The following is a 14208-nucleotide window of genomic DNA, read 5'->3' on the forward strand; positions in this document are numbered from 1 at the left end:
TAAATGAACACAAAAGGAAAAGCAAACAGAAGAACATATTAAGGACATATACAGTGTGGTAAAACTACTGAAAATAAACGAGAATGGTGTACTTAAAATTTAGAATGGTGGTTACCTCTGAGAAGAAAGGCCGAGGGAAGAAATGAGAAGGGAGTACATGGGTAACTTAAAAATTATTGGTAATATTTGGGGCACCTTGAGTGGCTCAGGCAGTTAAGCATGCGACCCTTCGTTTCGGCTCAGGTCATGATCTCCTGGTTTATGGATTCGATCCCTGTGTTGGGCTCTGCACTGGCCATGTGGAGCCTGCCTGGGAATCTCTCCCTCCTTTCTCATCCTCTCTGTCTCAAAATAAATAAATAAACTTAGAAAAATTATTAGTAATGTTCTAATTCTATTGGCTATGGAGTGCCTGTTTTATTAACGTGCCCTTGTATATTTTTGTATGAATCAAGTATTATAAACAAAAATTGATTAAGCGTCCTTGCTGAATAACCAGTCTTTTTGGACATTCTATTCTTACTCTTATATATTGTAGTTTTTCAGAGTTTTGGTAGAATTGGATCAAGGTCGAACATGGCTGCCTTTGTACTGTGCACTTACAGATTTTTCCAGATACTTTGATGTCGTAGACTGATGTTATCATTGATTGGACGCTTTTCTGTTTCTAGGATGAATCTGAATTTAGAGACAAACTCACTCCGATTACTGTTTTTATGGAGTATCGGTTGGATTACAGAACAGCTGCTGATGTGACAGGCTTGCAACCTATCCTTAACCAGTTCACTCCTGCCAACATTAGTCGACAGGTACTGTATGTACTATCTCCACTTATCACTAATTTTATACTTTAATTTTTTTAAAGTCTTACACTTCATATTTTTAAATATCATAAGGGATTGCTTTTTAAATGTTGGTTTCTAGTCAAAGTCAGAGGGGAAGGTATCTGAATTTTCAGGTCAGAGATATTTGAAGCCACTCAGAACTTAGTTATATGTAGAGAAAGACAGGGTCATATTCATAAAACAGTAAAATAGTTCAAGGAAAACAAAGTGCCAATGTATTTACATACTATTTTAGTATTTTGCTGAATAAGTTTTATATCTATGTTTTCTCTGATTTACATTTTAATTGTAAAAAATAGCATATGTATACACATATGTATATGTAGTATGGAAGTCATTCTTTTCATCAAATCAAACAAAATTTCTTAAAGACTATATTACAATATTTTTAAGAAAGTCCTGTGTAAAACCCATGTATTCAGATATTGCATTTCCTATTTCTTCCGCTTTTTTATTGCATGTTTATACTGTTAGATTAATAGTTCTACTCCCACAGAATACTTTACCCTAAATTTAGGTTGTTATATCTTCTTTGTCTAAGTTACTAAGGTCTCATGCTTTTTTTTTATTTGTAATTTGAGAAGACTGTGTAAGGCAACATAAAGCGAATTAAAATATATTTTAAGTCTTTATTATTTAACAATTTTTATATATTTATATTTATTTTTTATTATATTTTATATTTTAACAATTATTTTTATATTTTAACAATTTATATTTTTTACTTTGTACACATTGTATCATATATAATGTATATATATACTTTCTGCCACCAGCAATATAGAACTTGAAAATGTAGTTCTTTATTAGTTCATATTATGTATATTTCTTATTTTTAATGGATATACAGTATTTTGTTAACTAACCATTTTATAATGAACATCTGAGCCTTTTAGGATCTGTCATTCAGTTTTATACTTTTTGAAAAAGTTGTGACTTGACCTTTTACATTATGTGTTTTGATATAGGAGTTACGATTATTTTCTCTTTATAATTATAGAATTGTTAGCGTTAACATTACTTTTGAGTAGCTTACTGAGATCACCAGTCTCTTTAATACCAATCCAGTTTTAAAGTTACCTAAGTAAGTAGGATAACTTTTGAAAACCCTTGGAGAGAAATAATAACTTTAATAATAATAGCTAGCTTCCTTTCCTGCTCTCCTTCATTGTTGTGTCCTTTGCGTCCTACGTATGTTTCAACAGTGCCTGTGTATACAAGAGAGGCATGCTCTCTATGCATGCTTAGCTTTATTATATAATCTTGTTTCTATGTTAATTATCCATCCTTTGTTCCCATTATTTACTTCTTTCTAAGATGGGTCCTTCATTTCACTGGTCATATTACCCACTTGTTTTACCACACTTTCTCCATAGAGTACTGCTGTTCCATACAAATATTAACATGAGCCACATTTGTGGTTTTAAATTTGCTAGTTGGCAACATTTTCTTAAGGTAGAAAACAGGTGCAATTAAACTTAGTAATATAAAGTTTGCTAGCACTGCTGTCATGAAAAACCACAGATTGGGTGGCTTGTTTTTTGTTTGTTTTTTTTTTTTAATTTTTTTTTTCAACTTTTTTTTATTTTTTTATTTTTTTATTTTTGGGACAGAGAGAGACAGAGCATGAACGAGGGAGGGGCAGAGAGAGAGGCAGACACAGAATCGGAAACAGGCTCCAGGCTCTGAGCCATCAGCCCAGAGCCCGACGCGGGGCTCAAACTCACGGACCGTGAGATCGTGACCTGGCTGAAATCAGACGCTTAACCAACTGCACCACCCAGGCGCCCCAAGGGTGGCTTGTTTTAAACAATAGAAATTTATTTTCTGATGGTTCTAGAGGCTTAAAGTCTGAGACCAAGGTGTCTGGCAGGGTTGGTTTCTTCTGAGGCCTCTCTCATCAGCTTATAAATGGTTACCTTCTCCTTTCGTCTTTACACGGTCTTTACACGGTCTTCCCTCTGCGTGTGTCTGTCCCAATCTCCTTATACATTGTGTTGCATTAGGGTCCACCCTGATGGTATCATTTTATGTTAATTACCTCTTTAAATACCGTATCTCCAGGTAAAATCACATTCAGGACTTCAGCATATGAATTTTGGGGCGGGGACACAGATCAGCCCATAACAATATCCAAGTTATTGTCATTCCAGCACATAATCCATGTAAAAATTGTTAGTGAAATATTTTATATTCTATTTTTTGCTGTCTTCAAAATCCAGAATGTATTATATGATAATAGCACATCTCAATTCAGATGCTAAATATTTTTTCTGTATTTGGAATTCATATGGTTTATAGTTGAAGAAGTAGATTCACATACCCAAGTTGTCTTAACATACTAACAGTTTTCCAGTAATGGAATTAAGTATCAGTTTTTAAATTTAAATTTAAATTAACTAAAATTGAATAAAATTTGAAAATCAATTCTCAGCTACCCCGAGACCCCTTTCAAGTGCTCAGAGGCCACATGTGGCTCACTGGTGGCTATTGTAATGGACAGGGCAGCTGTTGAGTTTCCCTCTCTGTAGCCTAATGCTTTGCAGTTAAGAGACCAGAGTGCTTTCTGTAGGAAGAGTGGCTTTTTTTTTCCCTGCCCTCCATTTATTTGTGCAAATGTAGATTAAGTTCGTACCCTGTGCAAGATGTTAAATATAGAGAGATTTAGCTCCCTATGAATGGAAGGCATTGCTGTGTGCTTTTCCATTTCTGAAACTTATTTTTCTAATAGCTTTAATACTGTGGTTACACCAATGCCAGCTAAATCCTTTCTCTTCAGTGTATGGTAGCAGTTAGGCAAATATCCCTTTGCCACAGTATTATTAATACTTCATACATATTTCTTACTCCAAACCTAACATACTCATCATTTTGACTGGGTCTCTTAATACTCACCATATCACTAGTTACTGTTATTATCTACAAAATCTACTTTTTATTCCTAAACGAGTTTGGCAATGACTGTATCTGGTATGACTTATGGAATCACCACAAAGTTCTTGTAATAGTCCCAGCCCTTCCCCCTTTTCCCCTTTGTTGAAGCGCATAGCAGTTGCTTACGTCTATGTCATTTAATTAATTCACGTATATTGTTGTTTCATTCCAATTAAATTGGCAGTTAAGATCTGTATCATGTAATTTTATTCTGTGTGGCTGTTTATCCCTTGTGACTTGGAAGAGGAAGCCTCTCATTATTTTCCCCCTTTAAGTCATTTTCTCTCTTCTTTTTGTCTGCCCCTGGGCTTGAAGCTCTTTGAATATTAACACTGGACAAACCAAGAATGGCTTCATCTTTTTCTCTTTCTTCTTTTTTACAGTTTTTGTATTTCCTTCATTCACACTCTACCCAGTCTCTTCTGCTACTTCCCACTGTTTTTGTCTTTTGGGTGTTCCGTACCGTTCCGTACCGCTCTAGCCTCCACACTCTCACAGCCAGATCTGAAAGGAGAAAATTCAGTTTTTGCTTATGTCACCCCTCCTGGATTGGCTTCAGTGCTTCTAGTCTCTTCTCCTTCACCTCCTTCCAAGTGGCCACACATATTCTGGCCTCATTTTGTCCAGTTTCTGTTCCCTTTGATCTGCCTGTCAGAATTGCTGCCATGCACCCATAGCTCCTTATTCTGACACTCTGCCCCCATATTTCCAGGATGCTGGCAGAGGCATAGTCTGCAACAAGAAGTTCTAAAAGGGAAATTTGTTTTGCCCACGATCACACAAGTTACTTAGTAGCAGCAGGTTCACGCTGAATCTTCATTTCTTTCTCATTTTTTTGAATCCTCACTTCTTGACTGTTACTTTCTCTCTACACGACACTTCATTCCCACACCATAACAGCTTAAGTTGAGATAGAACTGAAAGGTTACAACTAATTGTATTATATCCTATGAATGTTTTTCTTCTTTTTCATTTTTGACTACCTACACCGACCTGTTTAAAAATAAGCAGCCATGACACCTTTTATGCAAATAACTTGATGAGTGTATATAAATATATGTGTGTATGTGTATATTCACATACATCCACGTATATTGATCTACACTGCAGATGTATCCTGTATTGGTGTTTTTTTCACATAGAAAAAATAAAATGCTTTTTTCTAGGCCCATATTTTGCTTGACTGTGGGGAAGACAATGTCTGCAAACCCAAGTTGGAAGTTTCTGTAGATAGGTAAGTGTTACTCCAAACAATAAAGAGCCTAACAAGAAATTTAAATGGAAGAACACACTCTTCCATCCAAATATAGAATATCCTATTCTATATTTTAACATGAACTAGTTATGTTGAAGGGTAATTCATGATTTTCTTTAATAGTAAAACTATCAGTATTGAACTTTAAAAAGATATGCACTGTTTTCACTACTTGCCTTGGTTGACAGATGTATTTCCATTCAGCATGAGAAGTGTTACAAGGTAGCAGTATATCTTCTTAAAGATATATTTCATTGTAAATACCCTGTTAACTAAAGGATTCTGATTATTAGTAAAAAAAATTACTATTACATTTCTAAATGTTTTATTTTATATTGGGGGCACCTGGGTGGCTCAGTAGGTTAAGCATCTGACTTCAACTCAGATCATGATCTCTCAGTTCATACTGACAGCTCAGAGCCTGGAGCCTGTTTCAGATTCTGTATCTCCTTCCCTCTCTCTGCCCCTCCCCCACTTGCACTCTGTGTATCTCTCTCAAAAGTAAACAAACATTAAAAAAACGTTTTATTTTATTTTTGAGAGAGAGAGAGAAAGAGAGTGAGAGTGTGAGCAGGGGAGGGGTAGAGAGAGAGGAGGACAGAGGATCTGAGGAGGCTCTGCACTGACAGCAGTGAGCCCAATTGATGCGGGGTTCGAACTCATGAACCATGAGATCTACCTGAGCCGAAGTCAGATGCTCAACCAACTGAGCCACCCAGATGCCCCTCTGATTAGTATTTTAAATGATATATAAATTTTATTTTTTTATTATTATATTTTAATTTTTTAATGTTTATTTTTGAGAGAGACAGAGTGCAAGTGGGAGAGGGGCAGAGAGAGAGGGAGACACGTAATCTGAAGCAGCTCCAGGCCCTGAGCCGTCAGCACAGAGCCTGATGTAGGGCTCGAACCCATAAGCTATGAGATCATGACCTGAGCAGAAGTCAGATGGCCAACTGAATGAACCACCCAGGCACCCCAATGATATATAAATTTTATTTTTTTTTATTTTTTTTTAACATTTATTTATTTTTGAGACAGAGAGAGACAGAGCATGAACGGGGGAGGGTCAGAGAGAGGGAGACACAGAATCTGAAACAGGCTCCAGGCTCTGAGCTGTCAGCACAGAGCCCGACGCGGGGCTCGAACTCACGGACCGCGAGATCACGACCTGAGCCGAAGTCGGACGTTTAACCGACTGAGCCACCCAGGCGCCCCAAAATTTTAAAGAATATTGTGAGAATCATGACAGTGATTAATTCGGCTTTATTTATTTATTTATTTATTTATTTATTTATTTATTTATAAAGTTTATTTATTTTGAGAGAGTGTGTGTGAGTGAGCTGAGGAGGGGCAGAGAGAGAGGAAGAGAATCCCAGACAGGCTTTGTGCTGTCAGCTCAGGCCCAATACAGGGTTCAACCTCATGAACCGTGAGATCATGACCTGGGTGGAGATCAAGAATTGGATGCTTAGCTGACTGAGCCATCCAAGTGGCCCTTATTCAGCTTTTAAGGAAAAAAAATCAGGGAAATAAAAAGTACTACAAAGAGATACAAAGTTACCTCAGTAATAGATATGACTGGTAGCAAGATGCTAGTGACGTTAATGCTTTCTTTTACTGAGAGAAGCATTGGATTTGCACCCAATGTGCTATTTCCAGTTTCCTATTGAGCTGTGAAAGAGTCTTAAAATATCTTGAGACACTGTTGAACATGTCAGTGCTGTCTTGTGTTTCTCTTGTTTCTTGGAACAATCATATTCTCCCCGTGCAGTCTTTTTTCATTGTCTATATTTGTATTAACTTGTAGTGATCAAAAGAAGATCTATATTGGAGACGACAATCCTCTGACATTGATTGTTAAGGCTCAGAATCAAGGAGAAGGTGCCTATGAAGCTGAGCTCATCGTTTCCATCCCACCCCAGGCTGATTTCATCGGGGTTGTCCGTAATAGTGAAGTAAGTAGACTGCCTCTTTAAAAATCGAAATGCACTCATAGGTCTCATTAACATTAATAAGTTACTCCCCTATTTAGTGTAGTACGAGCTTAGCCATTCTACTTAAGGCTACATTGCTAGGCAATAGAGTGCCTGTCTTACATAATTCCTTTCAAGCCCAATACTTTGCACTGATAGGACATTTTTAGAATTGCTAGCGAAATGCCTGAAACAAGGTCAGATAGATAAAGTGTCTAAGACTGTTCATCAAATAATTTGTTAGGGATAATAAGGTTATGTATCTAAATCCTCTAGGGATCCTTCAGAAACATCTTTACATTCATCTGTGGCAATTGTACACAATACCCACCCCCCATTTGCTCAAATGGATATATTTTTGAAACAAGAAACTTAACTATCCAATTGTATGATGTCATCTAGGAACTTCATAGTCTATGGCTTCTGCTTTTTTTGTTGTTTGTTTTGGTCATTAATTTATAATCTTTCCAATCTTTTTCTTTTTTTTTCCTTTGACCTATCAAAGGCCTTAGCTAGACTTTCCTGTGCATTTAAAACAGAAAACCAAACCCGCCAGGTGGTATGTGACCTTGGAAACCCAATGAAGGCTGGAACTCAAGTAAGATGATTTAGCTAAATGGATTTTATTTTCCTTTAAAGAAAATGGCAAAATTTTCTATGGGTTTGTTCATAGTAAATTTTTAATAAATATTTCAGAATAATATCTTTAAATTGGTTTTGATTTAGAATATAATGATTAGCAGAGTTTTGTCGGGTTTTGAGTAAGATAATAAAATAATGAATTGTGCTGCTACACTGTAGTCAGTAAGCCGTGTTTACAGTGCCTTCAGTTTGCTAAATGGATGAGAACATGGGTTAATAACTAAGGACTCAAATTGTAACTCTGGTATTTTAACCTAACGGATCTTTAATTTTTTTTTTTTTAAATGTTTATTTATTTTTAAGACAATGCGAGAGACAGAGTGCAAGCAACGGAGGGGCAGACAGAGGGAGACACAAAATCTGAAGCAGGCTCCAGGCTCTGAGCTGTCAGCCCAGAGCCCGATGCGGGGCTCAAACTCATGAACTGTCAGATCATGACTTGAGCTGAAGTCGGATGCTTAACAGACTGAGCCACTCAGGCACCCCCATAACCTAACGGATCTTTAGACCTACTCTGACAAATACTAAGACTGTCATTATTACGTGAGATAGAATTATCTCATGAATTTGGAAGCCTATATCTTTGAACTGAATAGAATCAAAGAGGCCCGTAGTGTTGGATCAGGCTCCCCTTGAAGTGGTAGAGAAGGGAGCCCAGGAGCTTGAAAAGATGCGCTCAATGGGTCGCTTCCCAAATGCTCTAAAAAGTAAACAAAAATGTGTCTTGTAGAATTCTTAGTATCAAAGGAAAATGGGAATGTATTTCATGTTACTTTTTCAATAGGATTTACTTTAATAGCACGAAGACTTTGGTAATTTGAGATCTCTGATAATATGGGGCTACATATTCCACATTTATCTTTAAACAACATCTAACAGGAGAGATGTTGTTTAAGGGTACAGACTTGCAACTAGTGGTAAATAAGTCTTAGAGATCTAATGCACAGCATAGCGAATATAAACAATATTGTATAAACAATGCTGGGTGGCTCAGTCAGTTAAGTGTCCAACTTTGGCTCAGGTCTTGATCTTTCAGGTTCATGAGTTCGAGCCCCGCATGGGGCTCTCTGCTGTCAGTGCAGAGCTTGCTTCCAGTCCTCTGTCTCCCTCTCTCTGTCCCTCCCCAACTCGTGCACTCACTCTCTTTCTCAAAAATAAATAAACATTAAAAAAAAACACACCAAAAAACCCAATATTGTATTATAATCATCAACCTTGCTAAGAGACTAGATCCTTATAATCATAAAATAGGAATGGGAATTATGGGACACAGAGAGATGCTAACTATAGCTACAGTGGCAATCATATTACAGTTTATAAATGTATCAAGTCAACATGTTGTACACCTTACATTTACACAATGTTATATGTCAAATATATTTCAATAAAAGTTCCACATTTCTTTAAGAATATTTAACATTAAAAGTCATTATTATTTCTAAATATATGGTCTCTTAGGGAAGACGCCTTGAACAAAGTACCCTGAGTTGCATTTTTCCACATGTATATAATGATGTTTAACAAGTGAAATACTTTTTATTTTTCTTTGCTTATCTTTCTATGTTTATTTCTGTGCTTTCTGTGTTTATTTTTCTATGTTCTCACGCTCTCTGGCCTTCTCACTCACAGCTCATCCAGTGTGGATAAGTTCAGGTTATTTCAGGTGGCCAGCGTCAGGCTTTGTAAAGTGAAAGGCAGCTTGATGGAAGTCCCCAGTCTTGTTTTTATGTATGATAAATGATTCCCTAAGAAGTCTGCTTTCTCTTACCTTATTAGCTCCGTTGTTTTCTTTAAGGTAACAGCTTCCCCCCCTGCGAAACTTAGGATAATGGTTGCAATGGAGTTGTGAGAGAGGTGGGGAAATTCTGGGTCCGGCCCTGCCCCTCATGCCTGTGGTGGCCAGGTTTTCTTGCTCTTTAAAACCCATTCACTTCTTGCTTCCTGATCCATTACAAGTTCAGTTGTTAACTTCCTGTCACCAAATCAGTGTATTTTCATTGAATCAACAGATATTTACTTTGGCATTTTTATGAAGTTAATATCAGGTATTATGAGGAGATAGAATTATGTTAATAATTGTTTAATAGGCTCCTTTGTGGATTGGCCCATGTATATGAAATAAAAGATTTAATAGAAGATCAGATTTAATTATCTTTGTTAGAGTACTTTCAGTTTTATTATAAGCTCAGAAAAACCCTATTTTAGAAAAACTCGTTGATTTGGACACTGGAATTTAAATTTCACTGATGAGACATTGTTTTGATTAACGTTACTATCCCTTCCTCCCCCTCCAGCTCCTAGCTGGTCTTCGTTTCAATGTACACCAGCAATCAGAGATGGATACTTCTGTGAAATTTGATTTACAAATCCAAAGGTATGAAAACAACTTGTTTTCAGTTCATATTAACTATTGAGGAAATACTCTTTGTCATAAATATATTATGTAAGATATTCTAAATGTTATGGAATAAAACTGGCTAAAATTCCCATACTTGACTATACCATTTTTTTAAATAAATATTCCTATCACAAGAATAATTTTGTTAGTTTTGAGCTTGTGAAACAAAAGTAAAAGAAGTAAAATTTGATCATCTTTTTGGAATTAAATGCTAATGAAAATTATTTTTGTACGTTTTTTTCTTTCTTACTTTTAATTTGTTCATTTTTAGTTTCACTGCATTTGCCCCTGTACGTCTTAGATGAAAATTATGCTCAGTTCAGGCCTAAATATATATTTTTTTCTTTTTCAGCTCCAATCTCTTTGACAAAGTAAGCCCAGTTGTATCTTACAAGGTTGACCTCGCTGTCTTAGCTGCTGTTGAGATAAGAGGGTCAGTATGATTACCAAGTTGAGTGTCACATTCTTGTGAGATTTAAACTGCCTTAAATTTTTTTTTATGTTTATTTTTTGAGAGAGAGAGAGAGAGAGAGACAGAGCACAGCAGGGGAGGGGCAGAGAGAGTGAGAGACACAGAATCTGAAGAAGGCTCCTGGCTCTGAGCTCTCAGCACAGAGCCCTATGCGAGGCTCAAACCCCCGAACTGTGGGATCATGACCTGAGCTGAAGTCAGACACTTAAGTGACTTAGCCACCCAGGTGCCCCTAAACTGCTTTAAAATGCAGTTACTTTTAAAAAGCAACTAGTAGGCCCAGTAACTTCTTTTGGGGAGTAGCACTCATATTTCATGATACTTTTACTAGAGCTGGAGCTTCTGTAGAAAGAAGGACCTAGCTGTATTATTCCAAAGCTCCAAATATTTACTTGGTAACCCTCTGGAAATAAATCAGACATGGCAACAGCAGGCACAAAATAAGTGTATTGAACTTTCATGCAGATTGACTTATCAATACACCTGTTACATTAGATTCAATACAGAGAAGTTTATGTGTAGGTGGATGTGCGTGCTCACATACATATAGCTTTTTCTTCCTTTTAAATATATATATATTTTTAATTCTGATTTTATTCGTGTGGATACAGGGTACTTTTGAAAATGAACTGACCATATCATTTTGGTATTCATGGTAGGTTTTCTTTGGTCATTGTTTAGAGTTTCAAGTCCCGATCATATCTTTCTTCCAATTCCAAACTGGGAGCATAAGGAGAATCCGGAGACTGAAGAAGATGTTGGGCCAGTTGTTCAGCACATCTATGAGGTTTGCGGTTGTTGACTTTAACTGGTACCTGGTGGAGAGCCTTTAAAGAGAAGAACAGATGGGCAACTTGTTAAAACAAAACAAAACAAAACAAGTTTGTTTAGTGTTTATGTAAACTCTGCATAGTTTAAGGATGTACCAGAGATTTATTTGAATTTTTTCCCTATTCAGAAGTTCCTCTTTTTAAGACAAGTAGCTTCAAGTGATTAAAGAATGCACTTCATACAAATTGTTGTCCAAAACCAATTAGTTCTACTTGAATAACAGCCGTTAGGTCATTGCTGAGTATTTGCATATGGACGGTTTGCAGCTCTACCTAAAAATTGAAAGTGCCTGTAGCAGATCATCAAGATTTTCTATGCCATCTTTCATCAAAAACTTTTCCATACGTTCCTCTTTTGTTTATATTTTCATTCTGACATATACTGCACTACACTAGAGATAAATGTTGAGTTTGATCTCCTTTGCCTCGTAATGATCATGTTGTAACGTCAGAATAACTGGAAACTCTGCCGTTATTCAAATCCTATCACTAATGATTCCTAAGGTTGATGTAGGAGGGGGATTACGGAATTGATTTTTGCTCAAAGTATTTACATTTTCTTTTCCCCATTAGCTGAGAAACAATGGTCCAAGTTCATTCAGCAAGGCAATGCTAAATCTTCAGTGGCCTTACAAATACAACAATAACACTCTGTTATACATCCTTCAATATGATATTGATGGACCTATGAACTGTACTTCAGATATGGAGATCAACCCTTTGAGAATTAAGGTAATGTGCTTAATAGCAACTCTTTATTATGATGATATTTAAAGCTTTCCTTTCTAAATCTGTGAAAGAAATGCATGAAATAAAACAACCATTTTAATACACACACCTACTCTACAGAAATAATTTACTTCATAACCAGTATACTAAGGATTAAATTGTTTATTTGTATAATGAGAAAGGATTGATTCATTCCTCTGTGAAGTCCTAATGAGTCATCTATTTATGTAGTGACCTAATTTGACTGTGGTTCCATTACACTGTGGTTTATCCACATACAATATTGTGTCAGGGGTGTTTTGTTGTTGAAATTTTTGTCTTTGGAGAAAGATCTAACATTTTACTTAACCTGGCTCTTTTCTTAACTAGAAAACAGAACAAAAAAATATATACTCATGATTGACACTTATCACAGATATGTACCGTGACATTTCAGGCTGTTTCAATGTGTCTTATCAGTTTCCCCTCTAGCTGTGCAAGGGAGAAAATCACTGCTCGGTGGAGATAACGTTTTCCCACATATTAGGGAATCTCTGATCTTTATTCTTTGTGCTTACTTTCCACCATATATTAACTGGTGAATTTGTCATGCCACATTTTCAGTCATCATGTTTTAATCACATGTAGCAGTTTATGCCAAAATGTCAGTGCAGAATGTTTTCCAATATTATGTACCACCAGTTTCTCTGTAACCCTAGATCTCAAGTTCACAAACTGAAAAGAATGACACAATTGCTGGGCAAGGTGACCGGAACCATCTCATCACTAAGCGGGATCTCACCCTCAGTGAAGGAGATGTTCACACTTTGGTAAGCGCCATTTCAACAACAAGCACTTTAAACATTTAAAAATATGTGATTATAGAACTGATGCCAAAGAACATTTCAAAAATAACAACAGCTGTGCTTGGAAGAACTACATATATTTTTATACTATTCACTCCTCTTACTTTCCATGTTCCTATTCAAATTAACACCAGAGTTTCTTCAAATGATCTATCTTTATAAATTGCTTAATAAAAATATTTCATGTTCCAGCTTATTTTTCTGGCTTACTCCTTTAACTGACCTCCTTCTTGACCTCATCCTGATCTCGGAGGCTTTCATGCAATATTGGAAGAAGAACCCAGGAGGCATCAACAAAAATATATTACAAGAATAATTAGCGCTATGATTAACTTTTGTTGAGTCAGCCAGTGTAATGACTATAAGGTTATAAAGGCTAATCATTTAAATTTTTGAAGTTTAACAGATCTTCAAACCATCCACTAGCAGAGAACCTGGTATAGTGTTTATGTTCATTAGCGAACACCAGTTACTTTTATATCAGCAAATTCCATAGTTCTTCTTAGTTCTCATCCGCCTCAACTGTTCAGTGGCTTTTGGCATAATTTGTCACTTCCTCCTTTGTGAAACACTCCTCATTCTCTTCTAGGACTCTACTCTCTTAATACTTCACTTACATCAACTGGCTACTTCCTAATCTCTGTTTCCAGACCTTTACCTCTGTAGAGTATTCCAGGGCTCACACCTCAAATTTCTTGCCTGCTCTGCATGTATTCATTGATTAGATCTGTGCTAATATTATAGACATCAGCCACATTTTACTCTACTTTGGGAAGTAGAGATATGTCCATTACTGCTCATTTCTATCATTGTAGGAAGTTCAAATCAGATAGTGCTATACGAGAGATGTTATTCACTCTCGTGGCTATAAATACTATCTCTGGATGACTTTGATTTACATTTCGAAGCTGATCCTATGCATTGAACTCCAAGCTCCATTATCCAACTGCCTACTGGAATTTCTCTTAAATATTTAGTAAGAATCTTTCTCAACATTTTTTATTTATTTATTTATTTTTTATTTTTGGGACAGAGAGAGACAGAGCATGAACGGGGGAGGGGCAGAGAGAGAGGGAGACACAGAATCGGAAACAGGCTCCAGGCTCCGAGCCATCTGCCCAGACCCTGACGCGGGGCTCGAACTCACGGACTGCGAGATCGTGACCTGGCTGAAGTCGGACGCTTAGCCGACTGCGCCACCCAGGCGCCCCTCAGTATCTATTTTCAAAAGACCCTGAATTTGGTCCCTTCTCAGCAACTTTACCTCTGCCACAGCCTCACC

General features: G+C 36.7%; 1 protein-coding gene across 1 annotated transcript in view; it reads left to right on the plus strand.

Moving 5' to 3' along the window:
* The window catches only part of ITGAV (integrin subunit alpha V), a 92526-nt gene that overhangs the window by 69552 nt on the left and 8766 nt on the right, over window positions 1-14208 (plus strand). The window contains exons 18-26 of the mRNA XM_043577244.1: window positions 672-809; window positions 4946-5013; window positions 6845-6992; window positions 7516-7608; window positions 9947-10026; window positions 10403-10483; window positions 11204-11309; window positions 11926-12084; window positions 12780-12890. Coding sequence (XP_043433179.1) covers window positions 672-809; window positions 4946-5013; window positions 6845-6992; window positions 7516-7608; window positions 9947-10026; window positions 10403-10483; window positions 11204-11309; window positions 11926-12084; window positions 12780-12890 — 984 coding nt within the window. The remainder of the gene's footprint in view (window positions 1-671; window positions 810-4945; window positions 5014-6844; window positions 6993-7515; window positions 7609-9946; window positions 10027-10402; window positions 10484-11203; window positions 11310-11925; window positions 12085-12779; window positions 12891-14208) is intronic.

This window comes from Prionailurus bengalensis, chromosome C1, assembly GCF_016509475.1.
Source record: "Prionailurus bengalensis isolate Pbe53 chromosome C1, Fcat_Pben_1.1_paternal_pri, whole genome shotgun sequence".
Lineage (NCBI taxonomy): Eukaryota > Metazoa > Chordata > Mammalia > Carnivora > Felidae > Prionailurus > Prionailurus bengalensis.